General features: G+C 43.1%; 1 protein-coding gene across 1 annotated transcript in view; it reads right to left on the bottom strand.

The window, feature by feature from the left end:
• Positions 1-4,484: 4,484 nt before the first annotated feature.
• The window catches only part of AOX1 (aldehyde oxidase 1), a 190,894-nt gene continuing 174,573 nt past the window's right edge, over positions 4,485-20,805 (bottom strand). Inside the window, exons 33-36 of the mRNA XM_053471953.1 lie at positions 16,832-16,897; positions 13,295-13,483; positions 8,328-8,495; positions 4,485-4,851 (exon numbers count right to left, since the gene is read on the bottom strand). Coding sequence (XP_053327928.1) covers positions 4,795-4,851; positions 8,328-8,495; positions 13,295-13,483; positions 16,832-16,897 — 480 coding nt within the window. The 3' untranslated portion in view covers positions 4,485-4,794. The remainder of the gene's footprint in view (positions 4,852-8,327; positions 8,496-13,294; positions 13,484-16,831; positions 16,898-20,805) is intronic.

Raw genomic sequence — 20,805 nt, 5'->3', positions numbered from 1 at the left:
CATTAGGTGTTCCCTGTAAAACAATCTCATATTTAGTCAGTGTACTGTTAGTGAACTGTGTCGATAGACGGGTTAACAATGCACTCACAGCATGAGGAACCCTGTATTTCATGACAAAACAAAGTAAATGGCATATCATAGTTAGGAAGCCCAAGAACAGGGGCACTGCACAAAGCCTCTTTTAACCGAACAAACAAACTTTCTGTTTCATCTGTTCAGGCACTTCTTTATGGGTTAATTGTACAATGTTGGAAAAATTTAAACAGTGTTTATCATTGTTTCCTGACTTCTGGCATCCTGACCCCGGCTTGACTTTGCCCTTGTTCCAGTCTGCTCCTTGTAGTCCTTCCTGCATCAGTGTCTCCGACCTCGCTGTGTGTGACAAGATGTATATAAAGTTTGGGACATTTTTTACATTTTGTTGAAACTGGATGGCTTCCCTGCTGGTGACATCACTAGATAATTATTTTTACATGTTACCACATTTTTTATTTTTTTATTGTTTTTTTATTTATTTTACTATTTACATTATGATTAGTAAGCCAGTCTCTATTCGCTTTGACTTGTCCTCTTGGGAACTTGTAATACTATGACACTGAGGCTTTACAGCAACACTGTTTGAAGGAAGAAAACAATTGTTTTTAAACTGTTAAATTTCATAACATTCCAAACATGTAAATTGTCGCCAACAAGATGTATTTCTGTAATGTATTGTCAAGGGGTTAATAATGTTGTTGCTGATTCATTGTCTCTGTAACAGTGGTGCGGATTTTTCAAGTTGGTTGCAAGTGCAGGTATGAAGCTAAAATACATGCTCCAGTTCTGATGCATAACCAGTACAATGCTTGCCATCAATATCCATAAATGAGGAACCAGCTACGAAATACTCATTATCGGGGTCAGTCAAAGGTCGCTCATATAGTCTGTCACAGATAGACTGCAATTGTTCAGTCAAAATCACAAACTCATGAGGAAGTTCCTCGTTTGGTTCTGGCAAAAGAGTGGCAGGATTCAACACTGTGCACCGGTGCACAGTGGCATTAGGTGTTCCCTGTAAAACAATCTCATATTTAGTCAGTATTGTTAGTGAACTGTGTCGATAGACGGGTTAACAATGCACTCACAGCACGAGGAACCCTGTGTTTCATGACAAAACAAAGTAAATGGCATATCATAGTTAGGAAGCCCAAGAACAGGGGCACCGCACAAAGCCTCTTTTAACCGAACAAACAAACTTTCTGTTTCATCTGTTCAGGCACTTTTTTATGTTTCCTGACTTAGGACAGACAAGACCAAAGTGAAGATGTTTGGCTATAATGCACAGCGCCACGCTTAGTCAAAACCAAACACAGCATACCAACTGTCAAGCACGGTAGTGGAGGGGTGATGATTTGGTCTTGTTTTACAGTCACAGGACCTGGAAACTATTGGTCATTGGGTTGACCATTAACTCCTCTGTACATTTAGAGTCCTCTAGATTGTAAGCTTGTTTGAGCAAGGCCCTCCTCACCTGTTGTCTCTGTAAGTCAACTTGTTATGTTACATACTACTTGTTATGCTTTGTCTACCCATTGTACAGCGCTACAGAATTTGATGGCGCTATATAAAACAATAAATAATAATAAAATGTGGGGACATTTGTCCAACAGCTAAAGCTTGGCGGAAATAGGGTCATGCAACAGGACAATGTTTCCAAGCACAACAGCAAATCTACAACTGAATGGCTGAAAAGGAAGATAATGTTGCAATGGCCTTGTCAAAAGTCTAGACCTCAACCCTATTGAAATGCTGTGGCCGGATCTTAAGAGAGCTTTGCATATGCTTGCAAACCTCAATAAACTGTAGCAACATTGTAAAGAATAGTGGGCTAAATTTCTTCTACAACTGGACTGAAGTCATAAAGAAAAGGATTCCTTCAAGTTACTGCTGCTAAAGGTGGTTCTACAAGCTATTCTGTCATAAGGTGTACTTAGTTTTTGACACATGGCTTAATTTATGTTGAGTAAATCATGATGATGTGTAATATTTCATGTGTTCACCTGAGGCTGTATTTACCTAATTTGTACACCTGCTAAGGAACAGATGATTGTTACTATGTCCTGATATGTAAAGCCATAGAATTTAAAGAGGGTCTTCTTTCTTTTTTAAATAGCTGTGTATATGTGTGTGTATATGGTTTGTCAATGTAGTTAGTAAAACACTTTGGACAATTTACTCCAGCTAGGCCTATGCCCATGGGAAGTTGGGCTTAGTATCCCAACACGAAACACGTAAGGTTTTTACCAGCATTATTTATACCCCATTGAATATCTCCTGTGGATTTACATATTTAACTTTGTCTACAGTAAAGAATATTTTATATTACATCATTTCAGTGAGCCAGCATTTGTTATATCTTTGAAAACTTTCACCATACTATACAATAAGGACAGCCAAGTAATTACAGGATTTTCATTACATTGTGTCAGGGTTTTGGCCTACCTGTACTGGCTTTCCTCCTCCTCATGGCTCTTTGTTAGGCTGCACCCCCTTCCTCTTACAACTTTTGAATCCAGCTAACCCCTCTTCTTCCTTCAGGCCGTGACTATGATTACCCAGCTAGATACATTGCTAGTTACCCTTTCATGGTTCCAGACGCGTGAGTGCGTGCTTCCAGTTTTTTCTCCTGTGTATGACCCGGTCTGCCTGACTCCTATTTTGGTGCTGACTCCTGCCTGATTTTGGACGACGTGGATTTCTGGACTCTTGACCTTGGCTTTTGTGAATACCTGTTCTGGCTCCTGACCTTGGCTTGATCCTCGACCACCCACTTGTCTTATGCTTTGGCTTCTTCTTGTTATTATTTAATAAACATTTTGACCAGTACCCTTTTGCCTCCATCCTGATTCAGTGGTATCCTCACACAGTGTTCCTACTCATTCACAGAAGCTGACTTAGACTGAAGAAGAAAACAGTGTTGGTTTCAGCATAGGCAAGTTGTTTCGTCATATAGTTACAGTTAGTTTGAAAAAAGACCTTCTACCTAACCTTCATATTCTTGATCCAAAAGAAGGCAAAAAAAAACCTAATTATGCTACTTCAAATTCTGCCATCAGGAGGGGAAATTCCTTCTTGAATCAGATTTCTCCATGGATCAAATATTAATTCTATTTATAGCCCTGTCATGCCTTTCTAAAAAAACATCCAGACCCCATTTGAAGGCATCTAATATATTTGATAACACCACCTCCTTTGGCAGTGAATTCCATACCTTTATAGTCCTCTTTGTCTAATGAATTACCAATATAATTACTTATGTAGAATATGTCTCACTAGCTACTTAACATAGCTGTGTACCTACGGTGGAGTGATTCCTGTTCATGCGAAATAAAAATCATTGAAAATATATTACAAGTATACTTTCTGTACAGGTTCTCAGTGGTGCCTTGACATTTTACATGTGTCTTAAAACAGAGTGCTTCATAGTGTGTTTTTAGAAGACAGGAAGGGGCATGACCGATATAGAGAATTAGAATGGTTAAAAATACGGGTAGGGCTGGGTAGAGTATTTTCAGGACTCGGGTGATCAGGTCGGGTAGGAGTCCATGCGCAGGGGATACTTGGGGTTCAGTCTGTAACCTACGGTGCATGATTATGCAAACAGACACCACAAGCAGAAATCCAGGTAATGCAGTGTATTTTATGTATATAACAGGACCAGCAAATAAGGGTAATACAGTCTAAGCAAGAAACGTATGGCAAAATAAAATACCGGTAATAAGTCTTTTGGCAGGGAGCCCGCTTGGAAGGGTACAAAAGGCACGGAGCCCGATTGGAAGGGTACGAAAGGCACGGAGCCCGCTAGGAAGGACACAAAGCAGGGAGTCCACTTGGAAGGACACAAAGCAGGGAGTCCACTTGGAAGGACACAAAGCAGGGAGTCCACTTGGAAGGACACAAAGCAGGGTACCAGGAACAGTACAGGTGCAGAGCCACAGCAGGAAGGTCCATAGACTTCAATACAAAGGCCCTGACTGAAGGGCAGAGCAGGTTCATAAAGGCAGGGTAATCCAGGTAACAAGGCCCAGCTGCATGTATTGGCTAGGGCTCAACCCAGGTAACAAGGCACACCTGAGTTCTGAGTGCTCCAGAGGGCGGAGGGTGGTGGGGTTGAATATGGTCAAACATTTCTCAAATGCCCTGGAGGTCTATTAATATTTTGGGTGAAATTTAGAGAGATTCCAAAGACGTTCACTAAATTTTACTTTCCATCATCCTAGTTACAGTGACCGTTCTAGCTAATCAAAGGTGTGATTGTTTAAATTTAGCTCACATCTGTCCCTCCCATCTTAGTAGGGATGCAAACCACATCACAGCCATACGTAATTTAGTTACGTAAAGGAAAATAAGTCCAGGAGAGAAGGTTTGTAAAACTAATTTTATAATCTGGACCACCTGCCAATAACCTTGTAGGGTTTTTTGAAAGTATACTAAAATCTTTAATGTAAGCAAAGCATTTTTATTGAATATAAAATGTCACATTAATCCAATAATATACTGTAAGATATACTTTCTTTATTCTCACCAACCTACAAAAGAACCCTACCAAACATTACCTCCCTGTTAAGGCTTAATATAGAAAAGTATGAATACATAATATAAACGCTTGCCAATAGGTAACTCCTGTGCTGTAAAAGAATTATCCCATACACAATTCTCAACCAGCTTGTTATTTTTAGGATATAACTTGATATTTGTCTGCTGAGAACGGACTGGATACAACATTGAGCATTTTATGACTTTTTTCTTGCTACTTCATTTTGAGACATCCACAGACCATGGTGTATAGGTTCCAGGGTTATCTTTTGGAATCTAAAAAATCCAGTAAACAAAAAAACATCACACAAAAACAACATTAAGCATGTAAACAGAGATATAACTTATGTTTAGCCAAGTAGCAGGAATAGCCAGGTCAATTGATCACAGAAAAAAATACATAACTATTAGAATAAGCATTTAGAGTTTGCATTGTGCTTATCTATCTATCCATTTAATTTCCTTTGTCTGCCTTATCTCAGTTCTTCCTTTCTTCCACATTTTCTAGGAAGAGCAGCAAATTGGGGCTAGATGCCCATTGGTTACATACAATGCAACAAAAAAAGTTAACCATTGCAATACCAAGGATATTTATAATTAATCGTACCTCAGATCAATCTAAAACTTTTTATTTATGTTTGTCTGAAGAAAATGTAAAAAACTACTTGACAGAGCATAATTAATATGTATATGACAATTAAAAATGTCAGTGCCTGTAAGGAAAGCTTTACCTTCATTTACCTCTACATACAAGCAAGGAGTATATTATATTTTAAGCTCCAAGCCTTGTGCAGGAAGTATCACAACCTCATGCTGATGGGTCACATAAAAGGATGAAACAGCTGTCCATACGTGATGACCTGGCTGTTTTACCTATAGCATGAGCTTTTGTGTAAAGGCTGTCTAGTACAGCCAACATTTACTCTAAAGGCATCCATGTATAAAGTGTATATAGAGACAAAAGGTGATCTTTGTTAACCTTGTTTGAACAAGTCTACCCAGATTCCTTCCAGTTGTGGCAGCACTACAAGATTTCTGTGGGAAATCAAGTCTTCTGGCTTGTCTGGTGTAATACTAGTGGTTAAAATGCCTCTGCTACTATCATAATTCAGTCAATCTATTGAAGACACTGATAGGAGACTAATAAAACCTAGGGGCCTAGTCCACTCCACATTTTCCCAGTCCCAGTCCAAAGAACCAAGGGATGTATCCTTTTGTTTTTGTAACAAATATCTACATTTCTTAAATATCTAATAAGAAATGGGCTATACTAAAAACCACTAAATAATTGGGGTTGTGACAGTTCACTCTTCACCATACACTTATTGATATTTTGTGTTACCAGATTTGGTAACAAACATCAATACTTGACTTGCTATTAAATCAGCCATAAGTGCTTCTTAATTTTCCATCAAATCCTCTGCAATTGCTCTCATTACTGAAAAGGGCCAACTCATGGTTAATTACCGCTCGATTATGAGACAATGCTCTGAAAAATAACCATCGTCTTGTATTCGAGGTTGTCTTCTAATCAGACCTCAAATAGAGGTCTGACTACAAGACTAAGATCCAGATCCCCCGCAGCACTGCAGGGGACCCAGATCATCCTCTCCGCAGCCGGTGGAGGTCTGTGCGATGCGCGCAGACAGCCTCCGTTGCTGCCGGCACTTCCTTTGGGACTTCTATGACCTTCCGGTACTTATTCATAGGACCCTGCAGCAGAGGTTGTCTGCGTGCATCACACGGACCTCCGCCGGCTGCCCCACTAGACACCAAACAATCTGAAGCATGAGGAGAAGTCTGTAAGGATGCACTGGAGTCGGAGGAGGGTAAGAGTGGCATATGGGGGGGTTATAAGGGCTTTCTGGAGGCAGAGTGGCATATATGGGGTTAAAAAGAATATCAGGGAGGCAGAGTGGCATGTAGGGGGTTAAAAGGAATATCAGGGAGGCAGAGTGGCATATAGGGGTATAAGGCATATCTGAGGGGGGGCAGCGTGGCATATAAGGGGTTATAAAGCATATCTGGCAGCAGAGTGGCAAATAGGGAATATAAGGCATTTCTGGGGGGGGCAGAGTGACATATAGGAAGGTATAAGGAATTTCTGAGGTGCAGAGTGGCATATTAGGGGCTATAAGGCATATCTGGGGTGCAGATGTGCATAACTGGGGGAAGGTTGGCAAATAAAAGGAAATACAAACAAAAAATGCATTTTTCGCAATCAGTTTTTATCAAATATGAAAAAATAGTTTGCATGTGAATTAATATTTACTAGTAAAACTTTTTTTTCTTATATGGTAGTCTTTTATTCAGGCTTTTTTCCCCCTAAATTAATATTAAAATTTTGGTTGTCTTATAATCGAGCAAATACGGTTTTATCTGGAGATAACTGATAACTAATGCTGCAGAAAAAAACAGGGGACAACTGGTGCCTCTGCTGAATCCAACGTAAATGTAACTTCCCTACACAACTTCTTCTCAAGTTTATCATATAAGCCATCTACTGAGTATTATCTGTCTGCTATAGCCAGCAGCTCTGAAATGTTAGAGGTAACCAGTAACCTGTTCAGGCACTATTAATTACAACGCTTTCACCTAAAATCCTCTATACACTCTCTGACATGCCAGCCCTCACTTGCCTCATCTTGCAGCACCGAGTAGGGCCCACAATAGGCTTTTCACAAACATTAGCAGCAGAAAGGGTGCATTAAATCTAAATATGAACAACAAATCTTAATCTACCAAAAAAGCTGATACTTGTTTTTGGCAGAGCCAAACTTTTCCCTGCTTCTTTAACTGTATAAACACCAGTGACCTTAGATCTAACATTAAGATACAAATCCAACATCCCTGCAGACAACAAACTGTCCATTCTGGTTAATGGGGTGTTTAGGGTTAATTTAGGGGCAGTTATGGTTGATGGGGTCTTTAGGGTTAATTTATGGGCAGTTATGATTAATGGAGTGTTTAGGGTTGATTTAGGGGCAGTTATGGTTAATGCGGTCTTTAGGGTTAATTTAGGGGCAGTTATGGTTAATGAGGTCTTTAGGGTTAATTTAATAAAGTTAACTTAAGGTGCAGTTAGATGTAAAGGGGAGGCAAACTAAGGGGAATCTAAATCCTGGGGGCAGTGAAGATTATTAATGTATTTGTTTATAAAAGTATGGTGTCAGTGATATTCTCTGAATGATTCAAATCTCTGAAGGATTTTCTACCTTCAGTGACATCACTAGAGTAGTCAGGCAGGAGGGTTCATTGACTCTAATGAAAGGGGTGGGGCCAATCATCAGTGTGACTGCAGGGAGGGACTGGGAAATAGTAACTCCTGTAAATCACACTGAGTGATCCGAAGATTCGGATCATGAATCAGATAATTTCAATGAATGACTCAAATTATCCGATTCACTTTACTGATCCAAACTTCCCATCACTACAACTAAATCAGGGACTGTCCTCAGTAGTTTCTCAGCATCAGGCCTGATACCAAATAGTAGAAAGCATACCTGCTTGATACAAAGTTGTAAATATGACCAATGAATGAGAGGGACACAACACATTCCTGCATAGGCCAACATATCCCCCTTCCCCATTGGTCCAGGGGGGCCATTCTAATGTAAGTAATGTAAATCTGCAAGATTTTCTTCTCCTTCTTTACAATTGTCTCTTATGTTCATTTACTGTAACTCATTGTATATGTACTGTAAATGCAAACTATAATATGTATTATTGTTTATACATGAATATTTACATACCATATTTGTTAAGTGGTCAACACATGCCATACGAACTTTCTCTGGAACTGCTGGGCTGTTTAAAGTGAAATCTTTCGATAACCCACGTTCCTCACGGGCTGAATCTATTGCCTCCTTTATTGCAAAATACACAGAACACCCAAGGAACAGTGCAGTCTCTCCAAGGCCCTACAAGCCAAGTAAATAAAAGTGAGAATTCTTACCTGGGAATTCTTTTTCCTTGTCCATTTCCAAGGTGGCACAGGTAGGGCAGGAAACACTATAAAAAAGGAGACCCCCCCCTCCCTCCCCAGTGTGGTTAAAAAGATAGACTCAGACAAACAATAGACAAGCAAAAGCAAATTTAATGGGTGGGAGTAAAAGTGTGCCACCTTGGAAACGGACAAGGAAAAGGAATTCCCAGGTAAGAATTCTCACTTTCCTTGCCATTCCAGGTGGTGCAGGTGAAGAATTAGCAAGATAGGGAGGGAAGGATTACAGTCTGCAGGACATGACGACCAAATTGAGACTCGTCAGAGAGATGAAGATTCAGCCTGTAGTGCCTTACGAATGTATGGATCGACCATGTAGCATATGGTGATTGCGTCTTTAAGCCAGAAACTAATGGAAGCTCTGGACACCGATCTGCCCTTGCGGGGCCCCGCAAAGGACAGAAAGAGAGAGTTTGATTTTCTCCAAGCAGACGTACGAGAGAGATAAGTCAGGATACACCTCCGCAGGTCTAGCGAGTGGAGTTCCAGCTCTTTGGGATTCTTGGGATCCGGACATAAGGTAGGTAGGACGATATCCTGATCCGAATGGAAAGTTGAAACCACTTTAGGGAGAAACTCAGGTGGCAAACGGAGGATAATGCAGTCAGGCAAAATCCTGAGAAAAGGTTCCACTCTGGAGAGAGCCTGGAGCTCACTCACCCTCCTAGCAGAAGTGAGGGCCACTAGGAGGACAACTTTGTAGGTGAGCAGCTTCAGCGAGGTATCCTCTAGAGGCTCAAAAGGAGAAATGGTGAGTTGGTGCAACACGAGATTAATGTCGTGCCTGGGACGAAGTGTGCACATCCCTTTAGAAAACCTGGTGATCCAGGGATGGGTAGCCAGATTGAAGTCTAAAAAGTTGCTCAGGGCCGAAATCTGGACCCTAATAGTAGGTGGTTGTAACCCTTTATCGAAGCCGTCCTGAAAAAAGCGCAGCACCTCATGGATGGATGGAGAGGACACTTCGTGCACGTTGCACCAGGTGATGAACGTTTCCCAAACCTTCTGGTATTTAGCAGCAGTAGTTTTCTTGCGGCTGGAGAGAATAGTTTCCACCACTGATGAAGATAAGTCTTTCGAGGTCAGGATCTCCCTTTCAGAAGCCATGCTCAGAGGTTGAACCGGGAGGGATCTGGAGGCCATCAGGTCTATCTGAGGAGTACCCCATTTCCTTGCGATGAAGGCGAAGACCCCTTTGTTTAAGGACCATTCTCCAGGAAGCACCGAGTTTCTGCTGAGGTAGTCCGCTTCCTGATTCAAGGGACCCTTGAGATGAACCGCGGAGAGGGTGCAGTGACTGAACTCCGCCCATCGGCAGATCTGAGCGGTCAGGTTCTGCATGCGCCTGCTTCTGGTGCCACCTTGTTTGGAGAGGTAGGCCACAACGGTGACGTTGTCCGAAAGCATCCTGATAGACTTGTGGCGCAGGATTGGAGACCAGAACCTCAGAGCCCTCCAGACCGCCAACAGTTCTAGACGATTGATGTGCAGCTTTGACTCTTGAGGAGACCAAGTTCCCTGGGTTATATTGCTTCCCATAACTGCACCCCAGCCTCTCAAACTGGCGTCGGTAGAAATTACTACCCAGTCTCTCGTCTGCCAAGACGTCATGGAGCGATCCCAGTGGTCCAGTAGAAACTGTTGAAGAGGTCTTGCGTGAGAGAGTTCCCAGGGAACCGCTGAAATGGAGAAGGTCATTAGGCCGAGCAATGACATGATGGATCTGATGGACACCAACTTGCTCTTTAGGACCGCGTGTGTGAATTCCCTCAATCTTTGGATCTTGTCCCGAGGGAGAAACGTCTTCTGTTCGTGTGAGTCGAGAATCATCCCCAGAAAGGTAAGACGTCTGTTTGGGAGTAACTGAGACTTTTGTAGGTTTACTAGCCATCCTAGGCTGTGAAGGCTCCTGAGAGATACCTCTAGATGGGACTGGAGCAAGGTTGCAGAGGCCGCTATGAGCAGCCAATCGTCCAGGTATGGGACCACTTTTATGCCCTTCTGCCCCAGGAAGGCCACGACCACCGACATGAGCTTCGTGAAAATCCGTGGTGCTGATGCAATTCCAAAAGGAAGAGCCTGAAACTGGAAATGTCGAATACCCTGAGGAAATAGAACGGCCAGACGGAGGAATCTTTGATGGTCTCTTCTGATGGGAACATGTAAATAGGCATCCCGAAGGTCTATGGTGACCATGAAGTCCCCCGAAGAAATAATCTCTGTGGCGGACTTCAGGGATTCCATCCGAAACCTGTTTTATCTTAAACAGGTGTTCACCGACTGTAGGTTGATGATCAGCCTGAATTTCCCCGATGGCTTTGGCACGACAAAAACGTGGGAGTAGGTTCCCTCTCCTATTTCTTGATGAGGAACCGGGACCAGAGCCCTCTCGTGAATGAAGTCATCGAGTGTGGAGAAAAACCGTGATTTTTTCCAAGGATCTGCAGGGGGCATGGACAGCAGGAATTTCTGGGAAGGTAGGTGAGTAAGCTCCAATGCATAGCCTTGCTTGATGATGCGAAGGACCCAGAGGTCTGAAGTTATCTCTTCCCTGGCATGAATTAAAAAGGTTAACCTGCCCCCTACCTGAAGCCGGCTGGCGTCAGAACCTTCTTGCTTTACCGTCCTTGCCTCTTCCTCTACCTCTCTGGAATCTACCTCTTGCGGAGGGTTTACCCCGAAAGGACTGGTAGTCTTGATTGGAGGATGAGGGCCTGTAGGACTCTCTGTCTCTCGGAGCTCTGTAATAATTTGACCGGAAACGAGGTGGTCCTCTCCTCTGAGGTAACCAGTGCTTGTCCCCCATAGTGGATTCCAGAATCGCGTCGAGACCGCTGCCGAACAGGTGGTTCCCCTGGAATGGAATGCTGCACAGCTTATGTTTTGAGGCATTATCTGCAGCCCACGATTTCAGCCAGAGAGCTCGTCTAGCGAGCGCGGTGGCTTTAGCAGAAGAACGAACTGATTCGATAGAGGCATCTGAGATGAAATCGACTGCTAAGCATGTGTCGGACAAGTTTCTATTAACCTGCTCAGTCCCTGGAATAGCTGCGAGGTCTTCCACCGCCTGTTGGAGCCAGACTTTAATTGCTCTAGAAGTTGACGCAATGGCAATAGCTGGACGAAAGTTCGCCGCCGCGGCTTCAAATGATCTTTTGGCGGCATGTTCAGCCCTCCTGTCCATGGGATCCAAAGGAATGGCTGTTTTTTTTGTGGCCTTGGCTACTGCAGAGTCCACCTTCGGAACTTCCCAGGCATCTGAATCCTTATTATCAAAAGGAAAAAGCTTCTTGATTCTGGAGGATGTGAAGAATCTCCTGTCGGGGTATTTTCACTGCTCCGTGATAATGGCAGAAAGTGAATTGTGTACTGGAAAGGTCTGCGGTTTCCTAGAGTGACCCTGAAAAGGATCTGGTTTCGAAACTGGTACGTCGTCCTGTAGGTTCAAAGAAGATCTGACAGCAGAGATGAGTTTCCCTGTTTCTTCGACTGGGAAGAAAAATGTTTCCTCTTTAATCTCCCTCTCCTCATCCGAAGACTGGGGGGTCATTCAACTGGTAATCATACAGGATTATCTTCCGGAGTATCTGGAAGGAAATTTGGTGGACCCTGCTGGCAAGGTTGTCGCTGGGGCACAGCCCCCTGAGCGGAGCTTGCCATGGCTCGAAAACAGTCAAAGGTAGACTGAAGTTCCCCCTTCAACCAGGAGGTAAATTCGGATGTGGTAATCTATTTAGGCCGGGAGCTGCACATTTTGGCCAAAGGGTCATGTAGAGTCTTCTTACAGGATGAGCAGGCTTTGTGTTTCGTTTTTTCCCCACAGATTTTGTATGTGGTGAGGCCTCAGGAGGGATGTCCGGATTTTTGTCTGACATGACTGAGGAGAAAAAACACAAAGATATAAACGCAGAAAGCAATGGAATAATAAACGGAAATCTCCCTCCAAACCGAGAGGGGCAACACCTACTTGAAAAGGCAAAATACAGTCCTCTGGCACTGGCAGGCACAGCAGAGGAAATAGTAGATTCAATAATATAGCAAAAAACAGAGAGCAAGGAAAGATCTTATCCATTCTGACGTTTTTATAGAGGCATTTAGGTGCACGGGACCGGAAGACACCATTTCCGGAAATTCCCTGCAGATTGACCTCCCGTCACCCCGGGCCGCAGCACCAGAAGTGATGCAGCAGAGGAAACCCCCGGAAGTATTCAGGCCGGGTGGTGCGAACCGGCAGAGCCGGTTAGAGGTCTTACCCTGCCGTGCTGCGCTCTGAGGATCCCCCGGGATGGAGCGAACCGGAGACCGAGGATACAACAACCTAGTGAGCCCCCTGGGCTGTGGGCAGAGCCGAAAACACTCGTATGTGTTGCCGCGATGACGGCGGAATTACTGCCTTGGATCCACACGGGACCACTATCGGGCTGCAGAAAGAGGACGCCCCCCAGGGCTGAGAGAAAAAAACAAAAAACAAGGTAAGCATCAGCCGAACCGCTACCTGAGTAGGGCAGGAAACAACACTGGGGAGGAAGGGGGAGGTCTCCTTTTTTTATAGTGTTTCCTGCCCTACCTGGTAGGCAGAGCCTTCTTCTTCACCTGTGCCACCTGGAATGGCAAGGAAATTCCAAAGACAGATTTCTTTTATGCACACAGCAAAAATAAATAAATTTTAGCTGCAGAGACTTTAATTCTGATTACATTAAAACATTTTACGTTTACCTTTGATGAGTAGATTGCATATGGATTTTTGGAAGCTGCAAGGAATGATATGTTAAATTTAATAGGTACATCAGTCACTGCTGGTATCATATACTTGTCAGGTCCACGCGTGTACAGTACACCCTCTGGGGAATAATGAAGCTCTTCCAAAGTGAACAGACCAAGTCCCTGAGTGAAAGCACCTTCAACCTGAGAAAATAAATTATGTGCTAGTTAGGTAAAAATATAGCAGTATTGTTTGTTTTTTTTATTCTTTATTTGTAGAATTCAAGATGGTGATAATGGATTAATAAAACAATTTTACACATGGTGATCTGTAAGTATATAACATTCGCAGACATACACATGATACATGCATAAGGTGACATAGTAGCAAAAAATACACAATTTAGAAATAGGGCAAAAGCCAGGGGAGCCTTTAATCATAATTTCCACATATTTGAGGTTGTTGGCTCCTCATCAGTCTGGTTGCAGCTTGCTGTCCAGGGGTTAATTGGGAGGAGGTTTAATTGCACCTCCCCCAACACATTAATAAGGTTTTGGTAGCAGTATAAACTGCTTTGTGTGCACACTATGTAGGAGGTGAGAGTAGGATCTCACCCTATTGAGAGTGTGCCTTGACGTGGCGGGTGAGCTTAATTATGCTTTGGCCAATTCATACAACCAAAACCTCTCGTTTATATTAGGTTTATATATTTGTTGCCAACTTTATTAGGGTGAGAAGCGCAGACAGTATTTTGTTTTTTGTATACATTGTACAGCCAACACACTGTATTTACAGCATGCTCACACTGTTTGGTAGGCCTCATATTATACATTTGTATTTTTTGAGCCTGAGACTAGCTTAGCGCACCGACATTTTTTCTTTTCCCTGTTTGCACATATTTGAGGTTGTTGGCTCCTCATCAGTCTGGTTGCAGCTTGCTGTCCAGGGGTTAATTGGGAGGAGGTTTAATTGCACCTCCCCCAACACATTAATAAGGTTTTGGTAGCAGTATAAACTGCTTTGTGTGCCCACTATGTAGGAGGTGAGAGTAGGATCTCACCCTATTGAGAGAGCCTTTAATCAACCAAGGTGAGACATGAAGAAACAAACTCATTGTATAAGAGTATATGTGCTGTCAGGTTAGTCTAGCCATAGCCCAGAGACCACATAGAATGTGATAGATGTCTCATGGACTACTGCAGTCTAATCTAATCTAACCTACAGTTTCAGAAATCTTATGTTTGACTGTAGCTAGAGTGGGGATCCCAGGGGTATTCCAAACTACCTCAATAGCACATCCTGTGTCTAAAAAAATATTCTTGATATAAGCTTACTTTCATTCTTATTAAACCCTGTGATCGGTCTTGATAGCAAATGTGACCATGGGTCCCAGCATCCTAGAAATCAGAGTTAACTGAGGACCACAGTGTCATTACCTTAGGGCACATCCACCATACGTGATAATATGTACCTGCTGACCTGCACATCTTCCAACATAAGTAAGTAGGGCAAGGATCCATCTCATATAATTTAACAGGCGTTTGGTACCAGCGGTGTAACCTCTTCAAAGGTATTCTTTATGGTTTACACAAATTGATATACTAACTTAAGCTTTCCTTATTTCATGCCAATCATCTGGCTCTAAAGTTGACCCTATGTGCTTCTCTCACTTAGTACATGGGTCAGGCACTAAATCACCATTTCAGCCAATCCTTTGTACATTAAGCAAATTTATGATTTGCTGACATAGACATTCACCTTCCACTGGGGTCAGCTCACTGTCCCCATCCTCCCCATCTGTTGAGTTGCAAAGCCCCGTAAATGTACAAAGTGGAAATAATCAAACGCGTTTCAGGCCCATTTACAGTCTGTAAACTGAGTAAGAGCTTTGTTTTTGAACATGTTAGTTTGGATTTTCAAAACATTTAGTTATCATTCCTGGGGCAAACACTCTGTTACTGTACCATGGGGTTAGGGGAGAGATGGTGTTAATCAGCTTTGTTTCAGTGACTAGTTTGTCTAGATCTTTATGGAGTAGACAATGCTCGTGCAGGTTGGACGCTCAATCGCTCAATTTAAGGAAGCCATATGGATTGATTAGGTGTCTCACATAGGGGGGGGAGGTATGTTCTAGGTCAACTCGCCATTTTGACCCCTTTTTAGCATGCAGTTGCTGGATTAAAGTAACCTGAGTTGCTTGGAAGTGTTGTATGAAGTCAGGGCCCAGCCCCTGCTTTTGTCAGAACATACTTAGTGGTCCTCCTGACCATAGGTTTACTGTTACGCCATATAAATGCATCAATATGTGTCTGAAGTTAAGTGAAGGCGGGATAGGGATCATTTGAAAAAAAAATTATATAAATTTGGGTAGTAGATTATCTTTAAAGAAAGCTTCCCTTCCTACAGAAATCCTACCAATTCACCAGGTTTCTTTTTAGCCTTACTCAACAAGGGGGTATAGTTTAGTTTGGAGAAAAGATTTGAGGGGGAGGTGAGGGGAAGCTATTGAGCGTGCCAGATCAAGTCTATGAATCTAGGGGTGTTATCTCATGCCTGGAGTGGATAAAGCCCACCTGATCTGAATTGTTGTGAAAATCTGAGTTTAGTAGCGATGTAGGTCAGTAGTTTTAAGGGTCTAAAGGGGATTTAACCTCTATTTATCACACACATGTTTGTGGATACTGTATCCCTGGGAAATGTACCTCCTTTCAGGAATAAAAGTTTTATAATATAAGCTTGAAAACCCACCAGGTCCGGATTTCTGATTAGGTTTAATGTGTTTAAGGACTTCAGCCACTTTTTCTGAAGAGATATCAATATTGCTTTAACAATATCTTTAGATCCAATTAATGAATTTCTAATACTTTGGAATGAATTTGTTACTTTGTCCAAGGTCTAAATAAGTGGGTTTATATAATAATGGAAATACTATTTCTAATTATAGCAGCCCCAAATGTGCATCACATATTTGTGGAGTCCTAGCCCCATAAACGTTTTGTTATCTCCCCTTGATAAATATCCCACAATCATCATTCCCTCACTTGCATGTGACTTAATCTAGCAGTTAAAACACTTAGGGCTCTTACCCTTTCTACCCTATAGATACATAAAACATACATTCAGGCCAAATGAGCTTGAAATATACTCTATATGCATGCAGCAGATTTTGTTTTGCCAGTGTATTATTATGTAGTAAAAGTTCCATAGATATTGTTAATGGTTATTTATGAGTAATAGAGGTTTTGCATTAAAAATGGTTAAATAAGTATACACATACATTCCACTTCCTACTAAAACGTCTGTCTCACTTTGCTACTACTCCCAACATATGGGGGTCATGTTATATTATGTGACCCCAGAGCCAGCCATAGATCTCTTTGGTAGCCAGACATGTGAAGGAGGCTCCCTAACTGGCCCTAACACAGCCTGCGTACTAAGATTTTTTTTTGTTTAGTATCATGGCAAGCCAGCGTCTGTGCCATGTATTACAAAAGTATGATGAAATGGACAGAAGTATGAACAAGTATGTATTACTATGAGATCCCACTAACCTGTCCAATATCAATTCCTGGGTTAATGCTTTCTCCAGCATCCAGAACAATATCAGTTCGGAGGTTCTATGAGTGGCAAGAAAGAATATCAGAATATAATGAGCTTGATATAAAATACCTTAATCGTGAAAAATATGCGTTTTATTGTAAATTGATTTTTGCTTGGGTATATCTTTTATAACTGCATTCTTCTTATGTTTTCATAAATACCGTATATTCCGGCGTATAAGACGACTGGGCGTATAAGACGACCCTCAACTTTTCCAGTTCAAATAGAGTTTGGACTATACTCGCCGTATAAGACTACCCCTCTACCCAGCGTACAACAACCAGCCAATCACGGCAAGCGATGTACCTTACCGGTGAGGTGGCTGGTTGTTATACAGACATATACATACATACACTGCCCTTACACACAAACACACACACGCATATATATATATATATATATATATATACCGTATTGGCTCGGATATAGGCCGCCCCCGTATATAGGCCGCACCCTAAAAGTTTGGTGCTTTTTTAAAGAAAAAGTTTTTTTTCTTTAAAAAAGCACCAAAAAACATGCTGCCACTCTGTCCTCCCTCCCCGAGATACGCTGCCACTGTTCTCCCTCCCCGAGATCCGCTGCCGCTGTCCTCCCTCCCCGAGATCCGCTGCCGCTGTCCTCCCTCCCCGAGATCCGCTGCCGCTGTCCTCCCTCCCCGAGATCCGCTGCCGCTGTCCTCCCTCCCCGCGATCCGCTGCCGCTGTCCTCCCTCCCCGCGATCCGCTGCCGCTGTCCTCCCTCCCCGCGATCCGCTGCCGCTGTCCTCCTCTGCCCCCCCCTCCTCGACTTACCGGAGCAGACTCCCGGGTGTCTTGCGGGGCCGGCGAGGGACATGTACGCAATACGCGTATGCAACTTCCGGTACCGGAAGTTGCATGAGCGTATTGCGTAAATGTCTCCCGCCGGCCCCGCAAGACACCCGGGAGTCTGCTCCGGTAAGTCGAGGAGGGGGGGGCAGAGGTAAAACGCTTAGATAACCTCCCGTGCCGGCACCCCCCCCCCGTGGGAAGTGCTGGCAGGGGAGGCTGTCTGAGCGTATCGGGGATAAGGATGCAGGTCCCCTGCACCGCTGCGGGGGATCTGTATCTTAACCCCGCTGCCTGCCCGGCGCCCGGGACTGCATGTCCCGGGCGTCGGGCGCTAGAGCCCGAATATAGGCCGCACCCCCACTTTAAAAACTTAAAGTGGGGGAAAAAAGTGCGGCCTATATTCGAGCCAATACGGTATATATCTATCTACACATACTAACATACACTTGTCAATACATACACATTTATACACTGCCCTCACCACACACCCATGCCTTTACACACAAACGTATATACATGTGTATATATATATATATATATATATATATATATATATATATATATATATATATACAGACGCACACACATGTATATATACATACACACACACGTGTGTGTGTATATATCTATATATATATATATATATAGATATATATATATATATATAGATATATACACACACACACACACACACACACACACACATATATATATATATATATATATATATATATATATATATACCGTATTTGCTCGATTATAAGACGACCTGATTATAAGACGACCCCCCAAAATCTAAATATTAATTTAGGAAAAAAACAAAAAGCCTGAATATAAGACTACCCTATAGGAAAAAAAAGTTTTACTAGTAAATATTAATTCATGTAAACAATATTTTCATATTTAATAAAAGCTATGATTGAGAAAAATATATATTTTTTTATTTCCTTTTATTTGCCAACCTGCCCCCCCAGTTATGCACATCTGCCCCCAGGGTTGCCACTCTGCCCCCAGAAATGCCTTATACCCCCTATTTGCCACTCTGCCCCATGATGTGCCTTTTAACCCTCTATATGCCACTCTGCCTCCAGAAATGTCTTATACCCTCCTATATGCCACTCTGCCCCATGATATGCCTTTTAATCCCCTATATGCCAGAGTGGCATATAGGGGGTTAAAAGGCATATCATGGGGCAGAGTGGCATATAGGGGGTTAAAAGGCATTTCTGGAGGTATATATATATATATATCTGCTAACAGCAATCACACTCCTATCAAGCCAAGGCAGCCAGTACATGCTGGAACCTGAGGATGATAGGGGTGTGAGTACAGCCTCCCTATGCCATGCTACCACCACCACCACCCTTACACATCCATACTAACACACACTCATTCACAAACATTTGAATACTCATTCATTCCATTAATCACACATACTTCACACATTAATCACAAAAACCCTCCCCCACCCCCTTACCTGAACTGCAGATCTCCCACTCGAAGACTTCTGCAGGGGCCCGGCTGTGCATGCAACTTCTCTGGCCCCGCCCCCAGGAGGCAGAGTTATGTGACACGCTGCTAGCTTCTTGTTCTCCTGCTGCTCGCGATCAAAGCCCGGTATGAGATGGTCTATATACACTGACCATCTCACACCAAGATACATGCACTGCACTCACACCCCTTTCTCCCCATCTCTTACCTTTCTCATCTTCTATTTTCCATCCAGTCATGGGAACGCAAGGTCTGTCATGTCAGACCTCTGTTTACTGCTCCCTCATCACTACGCGCCGGCAATTGATGCCGTTGCCGGGACACGACGTCATCACCGCGCTTGGCATCAATAGCCGGCGCGTAGTGATTAGGGAGCAGGGAAGCCGAGGTCTGAAGTGCCAGACCTCGAGCTCCCTAATGTTGGTTTAGTTAGAGCGAGGTCGTGATCTCCCCAACCAGCCCTGCTGATCAGGGCTAGTTGGGGAGATCACGATCTTGCACCTACCTCGGCGTGGCCCTGAAGACCGGCCCAGGGGAGGCGGCTACTCCACTCGCCCCTCCCCTAGAGATTTGTGGCTTCGTGGGACTCTCCGGCTGGGTAAGTATTCGATACTCGGTTAGTACCCGGCGTATAAGACGACCCCCGACTTTTAATAAGATTTTCTGGGGTTAAAAAGTCGTCTTATACGCCGGAATATACGGTAGTTTTACAGTTCACCAGAGGAAGTTAAGCTATTTGTAGGTCATAAACTTGTCTTTTTGCAAACATTGAATCCTGTCATGATATTATGGTGCCAATGCAAATGCAAATCAATCAGATAAACATTTTTGTCTACTGTTATTTACAGTTACATTATATGCCAAATCAAATATATGTAACAGTACACATCATATCAAAGGATAGGCACTAACAGAAGAAGCATTTGTGTTTAACTGTCTATAACAGAAGTTTTGTGTATACTAGTTACCCATTACTTTCCCCAGAGGTGGGCTAATAGATTGGCAGTCACACTACAGAATATATGATCACGTTGAGTGATCAAAAGTGGACATTGCTACCATGTAAGGGATCCATATATAAGATACACAACTGGAAATGATTGATTTTAGTTATGAAGGATGCCTTGTCCTAGATACATCATAATAAGGCTCACAGGATAAACTCTAACTGGCCACTTTATTAGGTACACCTGTTCAACAACTTGAAGTTCAAACCGAGCATGAGAATGGGGAAGAAAGGGGATTTAGGTGACTTTGAACGTGGGATGGTTGTTGGTGCCAGGGGGGGTGGTCTGAGTATTTCAGAAACTGCTGATCTACAGGGATTTTCATGCACAACCATCTTTAGGGTTTACAGAGAGGTTGTGTGGACAAAAAATCCTTGATGTCAGAGGAGAATGGGCAGACTGGTTCGAGATGACAGAAAGGCAACAGTGACTCAAATAACTACTTGTTACAACCAAGGTATGCAGAATACCATCTCTGAACGCGCAACACATCGAACCTTGAAGCAGATGGGCTACAGCAGCAGAAGACAACACCAGGTGCCACTCCTGTCAGCTAAGAACAAGAAACTGAGGCTACAATTCGCACAGGCTCAACCAAAAGTGGACAATGGAAGACTG

This window comes from Spea bombifrons, chromosome 7 (genome assembly GCF_027358695.1).
Source record: "Spea bombifrons isolate aSpeBom1 chromosome 7, aSpeBom1.2.pri, whole genome shotgun sequence".
NCBI classification, from domain to species: Eukaryota; Metazoa; Chordata; class Amphibia; order Anura; family Pelobatidae; genus Spea; species Spea bombifrons.
The sequence above is the reverse complement of the archived record's forward strand: the minus strand, read 5'-3'. Positions and strand labels throughout refer to the sequence as shown.